Raw genomic sequence first — 16,024 nt, forward strand, 5'->3', positions numbered from 1 at the left:
ATTCTCTGTTTGGAAAGATCACTTATTACCCATGGAAGCCTTTTAAAAATTCTCCATGTATAATCGGGAGTCATTTAGTTAAAATCATAATGTCAGCTAGACAATCATTTCAGCCAAACTTAGACTACATTACTTCTGCATCGTTCATTCTTTCCTGAATTGTATTTTCTACTGGGACTTACAATCTAATACTACTGATGTGAATTGATGTGAAACTTATGAGAATAAGAGTCCTAACTGCTTGATATGTTTTATGTTGCCCAGTATAAAATTTGTATTTCTCTCCATTTAATCGGGCATGTAACGTATTCAAAAGCATTGATTCAGAAGAACATTGGTGCAGTTTTCATACATCCTTCCTTTTTTTTCATCCTTTTCTGTTTTGGCTAACCATTTGGTCCTTATTGTGCAGTATTCTCTACCCTTTTTTATCTCTGTCTTTCATTCCTGTAATAAGTTTGCTGGAATTCTTGCCCCCCAAATACCTTGTCTGTAGTGCGCACTTAAGACATTTGTCTTACCATCCTTTCAAACAGTCCCCGGTGATTCTGGTCTTTCATCTGCTGCCTCTCTGACTCTGCTGTGTGCAAGTCGTATAAATCCTTTAATCCTTTCCTCATCCAACCCTTGTCTTGTCTTTTTTTTTAACATGTGTTTGGTTTTCAGGCTATGATAGGGAAAATATCTAATCTTACCCAAAATCTTTCATAATAAACTCGAACTTGGAAGAATACTTTAAATAGCACATTCATCTTCCTTGATCATGCCCCCATATAGCTGCTGGAAGTGAAGGTCTGCTTTCCTCCCTGGAGTCCCACACTGCTCTCCTGCACACTTCTGCCTGTGCACTCATGCCTTCTTCTCACGCCTTCTCATTCTTCTCATATTCTACCGTTCTACCCTCCTTTTTGCATCTCTTCAGTGCTACCCCTTATCCCAGGCCTACTACCAGGGTCTTGGCTTGCCTTTGTTTTTAGTCACCTTCACCTTTGTCTTTCTTTTCCCCCTTGTCTTCTGCTCCTTCCTTTAGTCTTGTAGCCTCAAACCATTTTACTGATCTCCTTTTCCTCTCCATTTTTACATATTTCTTAGCCGACACTTCTCTTTGGTTCCCTTGACAGTCTTCCCCTCTGCTGTGCATGCTGCTTTTTTGCCCAGGGCCCTTCTGTTACCAGATCTCTGACAACGTTGTGGATATGCAGACATTTTCTTGAACTGTAATGTACATCATCTCACCATACATTGTGACAGTACAGCAGGTGTTCTCAACTCTGATTTTAGTTAGATGTTTTGGCCTGGGTTGGTTTTTTTGATTATTTTATTCATGGCAAATAACTGCTGTGGTTCACTGTATTTCTAAACCTATTTGCTTATTTGCTTGTGTTAAGCTAGGAAAAACCAGCTAGAGAATATTCCTGCTGTTGGTATAGGGTTGCCTTGCTTTTGCAGTGCTCCATGAACTTCTGGATTCCAGGTGCTGTGGGGATTATTGTGAAGCATGTACACCCATGTACTTACAGATCTGGAATTAAATGATGATATAAGTGACTTCTGAAAATCCCATTTATACTCGGGACGAAAATATACTTTGAAGTCCAAGATTAAATTTTGCTATTTTTGATGAAGTATTATAGAAAAAAAATATATTTTCACTTTGAAAAGGTTCATGTTTGCCACATGAGTGGTGACTAAAAGAACTAAATTAATGTCTGCTCAAAGACAATAAAAAGTTATCTCAGCTGAAGTAAATACTCATTTAAAATTAGTTTATTATAAGGTGTACATGTCAAAGGTCATTTAGCAATATAAAAATGTCCAGTATTTCTTAAGTGTAGGCCATTGAATAAATTGAATTTGTCCTCTGTGGAGTTTTAGAGGAAAAGGTCTAGTGAAAATACCTAGAAAAATAACAATATCGTCCACCAGATGTCCCTGTACTCATAGGTGGTAATGAACAATATTCATTCAGCTGTCTAATTGCTTTTATTAAAGGCAATTTACACACAGTTTATGTATTTCCCAAGTCTCTGTTAACCACTGTGTAATAAGATCATGAATAAATGGCAATTACATTAACAGTATTTGAGAGCTATAGTTATGAAAATAAATTCCAGGAATTCACTGTTAACTTTCTACTTGCCATCTCAGTTTTGTGTGCTTTCCCTTCTCTTGGGAAACAGTCTATCTTTATCACACATCGCATGATAGAAGTGATAAATATTGATCTCTTATATTTGTAATTTATATAAATTTATATACATAAATATAATTAGTCATATAAATATTACCAATCAATATGTTCTCGTCTACCTATCTATCTATAAAACACTCTAAGTTACTAGAACTGGCAGAACTAATGAGGTGAAGGAATGTGGCTTTTGTGGAGATTTCTTTTAACTTTGGTAGCTATTGGAGCAGACTCTAGTCGTGGTACCTGCATTCATGCAGGGTGTTTTGTTTCTCTCACCTGCTCCCTTAGCTTGCCATGCAGCATGTTCCGGCCAAATGTTGGGCTGTCACCCATCCATGCACGTTTAGGGGCTACAGCAGGACTGTGAAGTATCTCTTCTCGAGTGGGGACTTGGGCTACTGCCCTCAAATCTGTTGATAATCATATACCTGACCATACCCGCCGTGGGAACTGGGCAGGTCTGCCAACACGCGTGCCCTTGAGCATCGCGGCCAATTCGAAGACACAACCCGACTTTTTAGCGGTGCCACGACACAGGCAGGAGACCTTGTCCTCCTTTTCCCTGGGATGACTAAGCTGCCAGAAGAGCATCTGAATCGCTGCTGGGAGCAGAGGGGTTAGCGCTGCCGACAGCTAGCATGCTTCGGGACAGACACCCGTAGGCAGGGAGCGGCACTTTGGGTTGGAGTGGCCTCCTTTCGGGTACAAAGGAGGTACATCTCTTGGGAAAGGCCACGTGCCTAGTGCTCCAGGGGCTGCCCCGGGTCGTTTTTTCCTCTCCTTTTTCCTACAAGGAGCTGGTGAGAAGGGCACAAGACGTTTGTGTTAGCAGGACCTGGGAGAGACACTCAGCAGACCCGAGCACTCCCTGCGGTCTTGACGTACCTAAGCGGATCTAAGGTGTCTTGGGAGCTGTCGTGTAGACCTTGCTTTGGGCCTGACGTATTCTTGCAAGAATCCAAACATATGAGCACGGGCAAACTACAGGTTTACAGAGCCAAATCTTGTGTACCTGCTAAACAATACACATGTGGAAATCTCATCTCGAACAGGAGCCACCTATTTATTCTCAGGAGTAGTCCTGTTTTGTGGAATTACGCTGGTGCTGAATGCATATTCACAAGAATGCATCTTATATTTAGTGCTGATAAGTTAACTTGAAAGTGTGGATAGAGTTATAGTTTTATAATTGTAATTGTGACTCTCCAGACGTTTCTGTGTTTGGCAATGTATTTCTTGATTAGAATGTTTGGTTTTAATAATGGTTTTATAACCAATCTGCTGCTTTCTAATCATAGTTACGAAGTTTTGCAAGATGTATAGCCTTGAAGATTTCTGTTGAATGTTTATGGATTTATTTATGGGCATTTCTGTTGTCTTCTGCCTTTTTTTAAAAGTTAAATGGTACCTAGAAAATTCTTATTAAAACCAGGTAAATGTTTATTGCCTTTTGATAATGATGACAGAGCAAATGATACAGTTTCTATTGTTTTTCAATGTGTTTGTGATTCTTTTAGTATATGCATGTGACTTTCCTGATTGGTGAGCAGTTATGTAAGTTTTCATGCTAGATACATAGATTGATTCATCAGTAGGAATTCTGTCTTAATAAGACGACTGCCTTCTGGTGTCTAAGCACTGTAAGCTTGATTAAGGAAGGGGAAATCAGTGGGAGCCAAAGGAGGCAGGAAGGGAGTCGGAAAGAACAAATTTCTTAACTAATTTGGAGAAAATAAGCCACTTCTGAAAGCAGCAGACATCCTTATCTTGGTGGATGTGCTAAGAGTTTGCCTTTCCTAAATTAAGATGTCAACTAACCCTTTATATTTGTTACATAAAAATGTGTCTTGTATTTATGTATATTTGTGTGTATGTATTTCAAACTGGCATATTGCATGGACAGTTAAGTGTTTTCTTTTGACTTTTTGGTTACAAAGTTTTCTGTTTCCACAAGGCATTATTGTCTCTCTAGAGCAGCTATCAATCAAAATATTTACAAAAAATGTTTACTGCCATAGCCCAGTAAACAAGGCATGAAAGGTTATTCCGAGTCTGAGTATTAGAAAATGCTACTCAGATTTTCAAATACATAGACCAATACAGAAGTAATTTATTTTTAAAATATTTTTTTCTCCTAAATATATTTATTTTTATTGTTTTCAGTTTGTGATATACCATGATATTAATATAAAGAAGCTTTCAGGAAGAAGATTTAGTGGAAGTAAAAGGTTTTATGTGCATTTTAGCCCAACAGAGTGAACTAAATTTATTTCAGTCCACTGAGCTAACTATATAACCTAATCCTGTTATTTTATTTGCAGTTTCCTGGATTATCTCTAGCTCTTTAATCTCATAAAGTACTGTGTTTATTAAACTGCTTGCATGTGTTGGGGAAAGGCATTGGCTGAAAGAGACAACAAAATTTCTTGCACAACTTCGTTAATTTGAATCTAGGAGTGTACACCACCTAAAGTAAAGGCAGTAATGAAGTCTGATTACGTAAGTGCTTGTAATTTTTAAATAGATTTTGTGCTTAAACCTAGAAGGAATGGTATAAAATAGGCAAAGGTGTAATAACCAAGTTGTGACTTAGCTGTATTTTAGCAGTATGTTGCTAATGCTGCAACAAAAGGGCTCTTGTCTGTAGTTACCTGAAAATGCTCATTACATCTTGTGCTTTTAATGAGCTAAATTTCAGTTTACAGAACAATCTAGCAATGATTAATTCTACAATGGTGGTAGTTATGAAATATTACAATACTTGTGCTAATCTTCTATAAAGTTTATATCATACAAACATGGATAAGTTTTGGTCAGCAATGGCCTTTTTTTATAAAACTGCTTCCCTAACACTCTTTTTAGAGGAGTTAAAATCCTCTTACTGTGACTTCTTAGAACTGTGTTTACTGACAGTGAGTGTAACACCTGTCTTTAATATGGTAATGCTTTATGAGGAGAGTTGACAGTGGATTTTTGAAGTGAGGGAAAAATATAGGCAGTAGAGGAATTGTTTTAAATAACTATTAACCATATACATTTGGTTAAGAGTAGTTTATGTGCTATTGTAAAGTGAAAACGTGGCTAGAAAAATTGTGGAACAATTCAGCAACTCTGAGTATTATTTATACGATGCCTGTACAATGGAAAAAAGGTCTTGGATAATATATATACTACTATTTCTTTAACTCTTTTCTTTCATGCTTAGTGTACCTCCATGCCTGTATGTTTTTTTTCTATCACCTTGGTGTGGATTACAATATGTAGGTGTATGAAAAATACCCGTGTGTACTTTGGGCCTGTAGGTGTTTCTGTCCCAAGTTTGTGTCTCTGGGGATCCATTCAAACGCCGGAGCACCTATTTGCCTGTGTCTTACTGAGGGAGGGGAGCCAAAGGTCCAGTCCTAGGGACACTTGCTCAGACTGAACGCGCCTTAGATAAATAGCTGCACAGGACATTGTACTGGGTTCATTTCTACTTTGATGATAAAAGAAAAGGCTCAAGTTCACTAGTAGTTTCTGCCTACGCAGGACTGAGATCTCAGGACTTCGGAGAACGAAAGCTACAGGCCAGCAGTGGGTACAATATTGCAGCACAGCAGATGAATGAGGAACATAAAAGGGACTGAACGAGCTCTGTCTGCTTATATGTTGTCATTTTGACTCTCATGAATATGACCATGAGTATGTTGTCTTGCAGCTCGCAGATTTCATTGGGCATGGACAGTTACATTTTTTTGTTTTGAACAGCTGTTGGGATAATATCTGTGGTTGCAGAATACCTTTCTGATCGCTACAGTACTTGCTGTTGGTCAGTGTGACGCTGAGCTCTGCCTGAGAGCTCCCGGACAGAGTCTTTAGACCACTACAGCTGCCCAGAATGCAATTGTCCTTCATTTCTTGTCTCGTCCTTTCTTTCTTCCCATAAGGGCTAATAGCACTCATGATACGCTTTTTTGAGGACAAACCTAATGCCTGATTTTCAGTGAACTAATCTGTTTACATTTGGCTTGGCTCCATCAACGACAAACAATATTAAGTCTATTAAATAGCATCCTGGTATTTTAGAGCATTTGTGCATAAGTTTTGCAAAACAGTGCTTGAAGGTTGTTTACACAATGAAAAAGGCAATTGTCCTAACTTAGCATATTAGTTATTTCTCATAATGTTTGGATTGCAGTCCAGGGTAGATGTAATATATTCACAAAGGCAAAGATCCAGGAAAAACCTTTCCTTCAGCAGAGTAGCTGAAATGAACAAAATGTTCCTGTTCTTTAATTGCTTTTCTTTCTATGACTTGCCATATCACATAATAACATGAAATAAAACAAAAGTGCATCTGTCTAATCTTGTAGCGCTCATTCAAGCTGAACTCCCACGTACTTCAATTCTAACCTCTTCCTTTTGGTTGTGTTCCTCTTGCTACAATAATAGAGGTGAAATACCTGTGACAGAAGTACCAGAGAGGGTGGCACGTGGGAGAACAGTAGTTTACTTGGATAACCGTGGCCTTGTCAAACAGCTTGTGTGATTCAGTTTTGGGGAGGAGGCTGGGAGGAGAATGATCTTCTGAGAGGGTCAGAGCTCTGCCCCAGAGCCTGCAGCCTTTGGAGCAGGGCAGCTTCCCAACACACATTTCTTCTGACTGTAACCATAAATCTGTCAAGGTGTGCTCATGTTCAAGAAACTACCGCACTCTTAGACATTTTAGCCAAGCACCTCCATGTTTTCAGCTTCTAAAGATCATTCTCATGAGCATCTGCTTTCTGGTTTGATCACGTAGCCCCCTTAGAAGCCAGTGCGGCAAATAAGGACACATTTATGGTGTGTATTGCAAAGAGCTAGCTGTAAATGAGCCAGATCAGGTATTGGAAGCAGTGTGGCCATATCGCATAGTAGCCATAGCTGTGGTTAACTTCTAAGTTTCAGGAAGCTGTTTGGGTTTCTCTGCACTGCACCTCAAAATGCTGTGACTCAGCAGGTGGGAGCTGTGGACATTTGATGCACGGGAAGGGACCATGTGGCCATAAAACCTCTTTTCTTCTGGTTCTTAGCACGAGTGTGAATGGTGCCACTGAATGTTCTCTGAGATGCAAGATAAAATAGTTAGTAAAATAAAGCCTCTGTCATAAACAGGTTATCAAAATCGGTGCATGATATATATATATATATATGCTAAATAATATGTTTATTAGTAATCATGAATAAGAGGAAAATCCATTCTTAATTCTCTGAAATGTATTAAACATTAAAAGATGGAATGACATTCTGTGCAGAAACTTCAGCATAAAATGAGATGAGGTACTCAGTGGGAGATGTTGCCTTATTGCTCGTAAATTAAAAATGAGTACTTGTATGTGTTTGGTTATTATTTTCTAATAAAGAATTGCTAATTGTTAGTAACTGAGTAAAAAATACCAAATACTGGTATGATTAAATATTTACTGGATAAAAAACAGGGAACAGAATCCAGGACTTGCCTCCTTCTATGCCTAAAGCAGTCACTAAATTGGAGAGTCACAGTCACATTTGTTCTTTATCTCTTCCCTCAAAAATCTGGGTTTCTTATCTATACACTGAAGCTGCTTCAAAAGGATGGATGGAGAATGCTGGAAGTCCTAGAATAACCTCAGGCTTGTTAGACAACACTTATTCTTGGGAAATGTGGTTTGAAGTCTCCTTGTAAAAGGGAGAATATTGGACCCACAACTTTTTTACTTTGGATTACATCCCTAATCCCTAAATTACTAGAAGGAAGGAATAAGGGTACAATAATTCCCATAGTGTATTAGGCATAGGAATAGGCTAAGCATAAACAGAGTCCTCCCCCAGAGCTCTGGGTATGAATCCTTCTGATGTGGGATAGGATTTAAACCATGTCACTGTCCAGTCATCTTAGTTTGGTCACCAGCTCCAGAACAGATTTTATGCATGACCTGACTGTTTATGCCTCAGTTTCCCCTCCATTCAAATAGGATATTATTTGATTTTGCCATATACAGAGGTAGCTGCAAATATGCATTCATTAACAGTTTGTGAGTTTCTCAAATACAACAGTAATGACTTTAGAAAGGAAAAAGCCTTCAAAAAGTTAAAACCAGTATACCAATATGTCTGAAAAGGTGCTTCCAAAGTGAATTTTCTCACACTAACAGCAAGGAAAATCCATACTCCCAGAGTTTCATGGAGAAAAGATATTGATTGAATTGTCTAGCTTTCTGGGTTCTTATAGTTTGAGTTTACGATGGGTTTATATGATATGATTGAGTTCAGTAGCAGGAAACTTGATCCAGAAATATGGTAGGTGTTTCCTGTTCTGTATTACCTGAAATAGATAATTCTTAGTCCACAGCTAAAAGCATGGCCTCGTTTTCACTGCAAACTTTTAGAAATTAATTCAGTGTGTTTAGATTTGAGCAAAATCACTCACAATTTACATTAAAATCAGAATTCTAGGAAACTTATTTCTTTAAATACTAGGTACTGTAGAAGATTCAAAGAATAGAAATTTTATGTGCAGGATATCTCTTTAAAGCTTTAACACTTAAAACAAAAATCACAATACAGGCTTGTTGGTATTATGTCGCAGGTAACACATTCAGTAGGTTGGATCTGGATTTACCTAATGAAGATAGATCATTTGTTATGAATCTCTCTCTTATAAAAAACATGGCATTAATATAACTGTAAAAATTCTGACATGATGAGAGGTCCCTCTAGTAGAAACAAATCGAGATTTGCTTCTATGACAATTTAAGGAAAGTATTTTAGTAAAACTATCAGTAAAACTGTGAATCAGACTATAAATATGTTTATTATTTTTTTGAGTGAAAGGCTTAATTTGCAGAGGAGGTGCTGCATGCAGATGTTGCAGGTAAGGCAAAAGCAGGGCATGAAATTACAGGCTGCCATCTGTTTTAACAAATTAATTTTTCAGTTCTGCCAGTCAAAATTTAAAATTCATGATTAATGCATGGTGCTCAGTTTGAAGCTGTTGGAATGACAGGCTGTTCAGCATTGAATTCTACTACAGCTAACAAGGCAGATCAGGGAGGTCAGAGCTTATTTCTTGTAGTCTTACACAGGCAAGGAAATCCTTCTCCTCATCCTTAGTATCTTGATTTCAGAAAGCTTGCATCATCTCCAATATGTTTTCTTGGAAAAGAGAAGGCTATGAGAAAGAGATGATTGGTAAGACTCTATTCGTGTTATTACATGTCTTTCAGTATTTTGCAGAGGTTGGTGGTTAACACTGCAGATAATCGTCCTAAACCAGAGAAACTCTGTAAGCAGTAGTAAATATAAATTGTAACAATTCTCTCACAAAGGATGTTAGTTATAAAGGTAATGGGACATGCTTTTAAACTCCTGTATATCTTTCCTTTTTTCTCTCTTTTTTTTTTTCCTTTTTAAAGGAAAACCTTTGAAATTTTTGTGTTGTATTTTTGTCCAACATTGTGGATATTCTATAGAAAATTATGTAATTTGTTAGATCAAAATTCACTTTCTTAGTTTTCAACACACTCCCACCCTCCAATTTTACCATTTATTCTTATTTTCTCTTTTGCTGTTATGTAATTCAGTAGAATTAATTGTACCTGTGCTTTTTTCGGGGTTGATTTTTATTCATCTTTTTTGCATTTTGCATTCTGTAATTCTTAAAAACTTGAAATGATTTGGATAAGTTAAATAAGCAGTAACAAAAAATACAAAGCACAGAGAGAAAAATAGGAAAACTGGAAAGGAAATGAAAATAAATAGCAAAGCTGGAAGTAATTTCTTCTATTCCATTTGATGGCAAGAAACTTGGACTGGGGTTGAAGAATTAGAGGGGGAAAAAGATGTATCATAGTTTTTGTTTTCCAAAACTAAATCAGTGTAGGAATTCCAACTGGAATAAGGTCAAGTTTGCCGATTTGTTTGTTGGGGGTTTTTTTACTTATAAATTTCATATTAAAAACATTTAAAGGTTGGGGTTTTTGTTAAAAAATAAGACCAGGTTATTTTTCAATGGGAAAAGTTTCAGGCAGAATATCTCATCGGGTCTTCTGGGGCTTACGGCTTTTTTGCTCCTGTGGATTACAGTCATGATTCGGAAAAGCTGAGGAGCTGTTCTGTTTGCAGTGATCTGAGCAGCATTCCCCAGCTGCCAGGTACCAAGTTGCAGTTCTGAGAGGTTACAAACACCAATGCCGACAGTCTATTGATCACCAGCTCCATCAGCTAAATCAGCTGGGCAAAAAGAATTTCTAGGTTTCGTTTGCACTGTTGTGCATTATCCCTTATTTGACGTAACGATATTGTATGTGGATGATGCATAGTTAAGGAAGAAAAATTAAATCTTCATTAGGAAGAAAATATTGTCATCTGTATCAAACTCTCAAATATTAGACTTTGTATGCTTTCTCAAATGAAAGAAAGAAAGCAAGCTACAAGAGAAAACACTTTAAATTATAGCTCATCTTGCAGAGTCTGTCGTGGAGAAACCAGAGAAGTTCTAGCTCTCCCAACTGCTCCTGGAGGTTTCCACCTTTCCCAAGAACTGTTAATTGTATCTGCCATGTTGTCAACTCTACACCCTTGCAGCGGCCATACGGAGGAGGAGAAGGGCAGTGCAAGCGCAAGGTTTTTCAGACAACAGGGCAGCGTTCTGCAGTTAGAATCAAAGACTAGTGGGGGCCTGTGAGGAGTGCACTGGCAGATCGTGTACTTGGGGAATTGCTCTGCAGGGCGGCTTCACATGAATGATTTTGAGCAGAAAGTTTGCAGTGGAAAGACATTTGTGATTTAAGAGAAAACCATACTTATGTTTTTCAGATTAGCAGACCTTCTCGTTATTATTTTTGAAATTTTTGTTAATGGCCTTGTGATCCTGTTTCAAATTTTCTAACAGCATGGTAAGAACTTAAAAATGGATTCAATTGAAAATACGTGTATCTTTCAGAGAAAATAATTCCCTCAGAAACAGAGGAAGTCACGTTATCTTGTTTAACTCCTGGCCTTGCCTTGGTAACTGGATAAAAGAATTTGTATCAAAGCTAGTCTTCACACAATGTGTTCTCTACATTAAGAGTTTCTGTAGCTTACAAATTATACCAAATGTACTAAAGGCTTTCAAAGCATGCGGTTTCTTTCTAATTCTAACTGTGATTGTGTGGGGGGGGTCAGATTTACAGGATAGTCACTTCAGGATGCAATAGAATAATTAGAAAAGGTCAGTATGTACGAAAAACAGATCTACCTGCATGCTGGAATTGTTATAGTACAATTTCCAGTATTCCAGGGAAAAGAGGTGATCATTCAAAGCAATACAGGCAATATTTAATACATTCTGTTTCTTTTATGCATGCATATGTGCGCATGTGTGTGCGTGCATGGTATCATTCAGTGGTGTCATCCTTTTGAAAGTGTTCTCCAAAGCAGTTTCCCATGTACGTGGTTTGCCAGCACATTTTCCTCAAAGTAGCACAAAGTCTCCTTGCACAAAATAGCACCTAATTGCCCTGTCCTATGTAACTCCCCATATATACATGTATGTATGTATAGGTATACATATTTTATATATGTATTTTTTTACACAGTCAATGGTTACGTGTGGTTATTATGGTACAAGTCTCTAAAATGCTTAATAAACTTACTTTTCATAAAACAAGTCTGTCAAATCAGGTTTCAAACACCCCAATTATTTTGGGGTAGAGAATTTTACAGCCACAATGTTCAATGAGTGGTGATTTTTTTAAAACCTGTTACTGTTTCTATGCTTGAAATGTACACTGCAGATTTGCACTGAAGTAAAAAACTAAGTTGTTTCTAGGTTGCTTTTTGTTTACCATATTAAAAACCATGGTCTATTCTTCCCTGGATGAGTACATGTAACTCCCATTAGCATTACAGTAAGTATCACACAAACACTGAGGAAATAGAATAGTTCCCCAAGGCCTTTATGTTATCCTCCATGCATTAAATCATGTGGAGCGGAACAAAATAATCTGAAAATACGAAGGCTTTTGAACTAGGGCTATTGAACTGTATTATCCTTGCTGCACTAATTCCACAGAATCATTATCAGCAGCAGAGCTGATACAGACAGAACCCCCCCAAAAGTATACAGATAATTTTTCTAGCCTTCTGGAAGGCAGTGCGGGACAAAAGGCTGCTCTGCTCTTGTAGATATGGTTGGTAAGTTGCAGAAAAACTGCAAATTATTGGGTATTAAGGAAGAAATTTTGTAGAACACTTTTTTAAAAAGTGTGTTCTCATTCAATACTGCCTTTTATCTGTGTGTAGGTAGTATTGATACATTGATGACTAAGGTCTCTCAATAGGTCATTAAAGAAATTATTAGTGTTCTTCAGCCTTAAAGCTGGTGGAAACATGAAATTTTCTTTCTGAATAAAGCATTATGTCTTTATAATATTAAAGAGTTTAGATGATTTGGGGAGAAAGTATCTACTAAAGCAGTGTATGCTCCTGAAACAGCCTTCTATAATAACAACTTATTCCATCAGAGGGTTTTGACCAAGTTTTTAGGTTGCTTTTTCAGCAAAACTAGGATAAAAATGTAGCAAGCTTTTGGCCAGTAGCTAAACTAGCTCTAAAGCTAATAATGCTGGTGTGCAGTTTCCATCCTCCAAGATGTGTCAAACTATTCTTTTAAATGTGACCTCACTCAGAAATATCAGTTGTTCTTTGCAGAAAATTTAGGGAAAGCTAAAAATTCTAATGAAAATGTTTCTTGGAAAACAATTAATTTCTTTGGATTTTTAAAAAAAATATTTGGGGTATATTGCATATATCTTTATGGAAGATATGCTTAGGATTTTCTGAGCGTATTCTCAATGAAATTAACAGCTTGGTCAGTAATTTAGTTCTATTAATATATAATCTCCGTTACCATGCCTTTATCTGTTTAAAGTTCATATGCCTTCCTGGCTGTGATCGTGAACTCTTATGCAGTAACCATAGCTTGCAAATATTTGTTCACTTATTGCTGGTTGTTGTCCTTCTTACCTGTAATAAAGCTAAGTAAACAGCTACAGGCAACATATGCTTATCTCATTGGTAGGCTGCAAAATGATGAATCAGAGTGAATAATTATTTGGAAAATAGACTGCTTCAGAGCAAAGAAAGCCACCCACCTTGTGTCATCTTAGAAACTTTAAATATATTAGGAGAATATTGGCTAGGCAGGCCAGACTGATCCAAATTAGTAGGATGTTAACATTTATTTGTAATGTAAAGAGACAGAGTAAAAGGTCACAGAAAAATTTCATTACTGTAAATCTGCCAAAGATGTAGCTTCCCCCTGATATGGGACAAACTGTTCTGTAAAAGATGTGCGTTCACAAATCTCATTTTTATAGGACTTGTTTCATTACTCTCTGAATTCCGTAGCAAATGTCCTGATGGTATTAATGGCGTACAGCTACTTTCCTGCAAGGCGCGCTCATCTCTTGCACCTTCAGGATTTTATTCAGCAATTAATCCCTTCACTGATGTTTGAGGAGGTCAGACCCTCGTTGGGTTGTCTCCGTCCTGGGATACAAGGCTGGCATGAGAGGTTACGTGGAAGGTGAGAACTGGTGTTGGGGCAGCTACCGCAGGAAAGAAGCTACGTGGCAGTGCTGGGTAGGAGGCAACAGAAGGAAAAAAAACCCAAACAAACCACCAAAATTATCACTTCAGGAACATGAGATTTATTGTTTGGCTTCTTTACTGAAGATCAGGTTTAGTTGGTTTTGCATCATGCATTGATGACTAAAGGTCACTTCTTTCTAGTCCTTTTCTATCATTTCCTTCCCATGTTATGTTTCATCTTATGTTTTTTATGCTGCCTCATTTCCTTTCTCTTTTCTACTCATTTCATCCCTAGACAGGGAATGGGGGAGGGGGAAAGGGAATAGTGGCTAACTCTAGTGGTATTTCTTCTTGACATCAGATTTATCTGTATGACTCAACTATACTGCTTCCCTAATGATTGATACTGAATTTCTTGAGCTTCCACTTCACCAGGCACATTGACAGCTGACAGAGACAAGTAGATGAGTGGAGGTTGCCAGTCCATCCACATCCTTCTTTTCCAAAGGTCATTCATTGGGTCCCTCCTGTCTTCTCTCCACAGGACCTTTTCTGAGGACACTTGCTGCTTCCTTCTCTGACACCACAGGAGGCCACGTTAGAGAAATCCAGTCTTCAGTCTTCCCCATTTACTCCTGTGAAAAAGCTGCTTAACCATAAAGATTTTAAGCTGTATTTCTATTCAAAGGCATCCTTCATTTTGGATCTTCTTCAGGCCTTCCACTACCGTGTTATACCCCCGCATACTGCCTTTCTGTTCTTGCCATATATTTCATAGCAAATCACTGCGCAATCTTCCAGTATCCTCCCAAATCATGTCGTGATTGTACTGCCTGTCCTTTCCATCAAATGTTGTGTATTATCCTCTTCAAAAATGTTGTCCTGCACCCATCACTGTGTTATCTGTATACTTTTTCGTAGCAATTTGGTAAGCATCTGTCAGATGAATTACTTCCGCGCTCCCATGTAAGTATGTGTATATCCTAAAGCTATGTGAAAGCAGACAGTCAAGGAGGTCTGCATGAAGAATCATTTTAAGCAATTTCTGTGTTTTTCTCTATTCTTCTTTCCACTCAGTTCTCCAGTGAGCTGAGGAAAATATTTCTGCAAAATGGTTTCATTTTTTTATGAAGCTGTAGAAAGGTGCAAGAGCTGTATTACCTGCTGAGAAAAGAAAGCCCAAGTGGGCACATAACATTATTTGAACTTGTCTTCTTTAGCAGGAAAACATGTACTGCATACATTTTAAAAGTTGTCTTGGCCTCCCAGGGTGAGCTGAGCTGTTCTCACTTGTTACTAAATTTAGCATGACTGCACGGAAACAGAAAGGAAAAAAGTAAATAAACCTTGAATCTTCACTTCCATGAATAGTTAATTATTAACTGCATAATGTCTTGCTTTTGAGATGATATTGGACAGACATTCTTCTTTATTACAAGTGCTGTGATATTATTAGAGAGAGGAAAAAATCATAGAAAAAAATCTGCAAATAAGTGTGGTCCTCCGAGAAATAAAATGTTCTGAGGTTTTTGTTCCTCTTATAAAACACTTAAGCTGGCCATCAGACTCTAACAAGGAGTACATCTGGGAAAGTAAATCAATGGTAATGTTTCATAAAAAAAAAAAAGGAGCTCAGATGCTCTTTAAAGGTTTTGTGGTTCTGTATTGGTTGTGTTAATGAAGTTCATTCTCTGAAGATGATATAACTGCACATGCTAATGCTTCCTGCATTAGTGAATGAATTCCCTTTTCTCTTATGGCAGAGCAAGTCTCTAGTGAGAAACTGAATTCATGATGAGATATAGGTCAATATCTCCCATCTGACTAGGGCGATCCTCCCACCAGCCTGCAGAGAATGTGGGTGGTAATGAGAAGGGCGCAGGTATTAGCAGAGATTAAAATAAATGAAATGAGCTCTGCTTGTCGGCAAAATTATCAGTTATTCTAGTCTCGCAGACCTGATGTTTAAATGAGTAATAGGAACATCTCTGATGATACAGGATAAAATGGAAAGTGGAAAAGCAAAAAAGTCATCAGCTTTTCTGCTTTGGCACGTAACTCATGCTATGCCTGAGAGTGTTCGACAGAAAGAAACCTTCCTTTAAGTGAGGATGCCCATTTCCTGAATTGCTTGTGGCCTTCTGGCTCTCCCAGAACTGACAGCTTCAAAAAGCAGAAGAGAATACAAATGAACTGGTGTCAGTAAGTTGCCAGTTAGGCTGCTGTCAGTAATGGGAAAGGTGATCCCATGCAGCAGGA

The 16,024-nt window shown here is 37.8% G+C and overlaps 1 protein-coding gene across 4 annotated transcripts in view; it reads left to right on the forward strand.

Annotated features, from left to right (window-relative positions):
- Nucleotides 1-16,024, forward strand: part of PTPRR (protein tyrosine phosphatase receptor type R) — a 154,757-nt gene that overhangs the window by 30,949 nt on the left and 107,784 nt on the right. Inside the window, exon 1 of one of the 4 annotated variants that reach the window (XM_030003012.2) lies at nucleotides 4,578-4,690. The exons of 2 other annotated variants lie outside the window; for them this stretch is intronic. Coding sequence is in view for 1 of the 2 variants with exons in the window: in XM_030003011.2 (XP_029858871.1) it covers nucleotides 4,676-4,690 (15 nt within the window). In the remaining variant the exon portion in view is untranslated. Of the gene's footprint in view, nucleotides 1-4,577; nucleotides 4,691-16,024 lie in introns of those variants that run through there. One more of the 4 variants, XM_030003011.2, reaches the window with a different exon arrangement.

Source organism: Aquila chrysaetos, chromosome 26 (genome assembly GCF_900496995.4).
Source record: "Aquila chrysaetos chrysaetos chromosome 26, bAquChr1.4, whole genome shotgun sequence".
Classification (NCBI taxonomy): Eukaryota; Metazoa; Chordata; class Aves; order Accipitriformes; family Accipitridae; genus Aquila; species Aquila chrysaetos.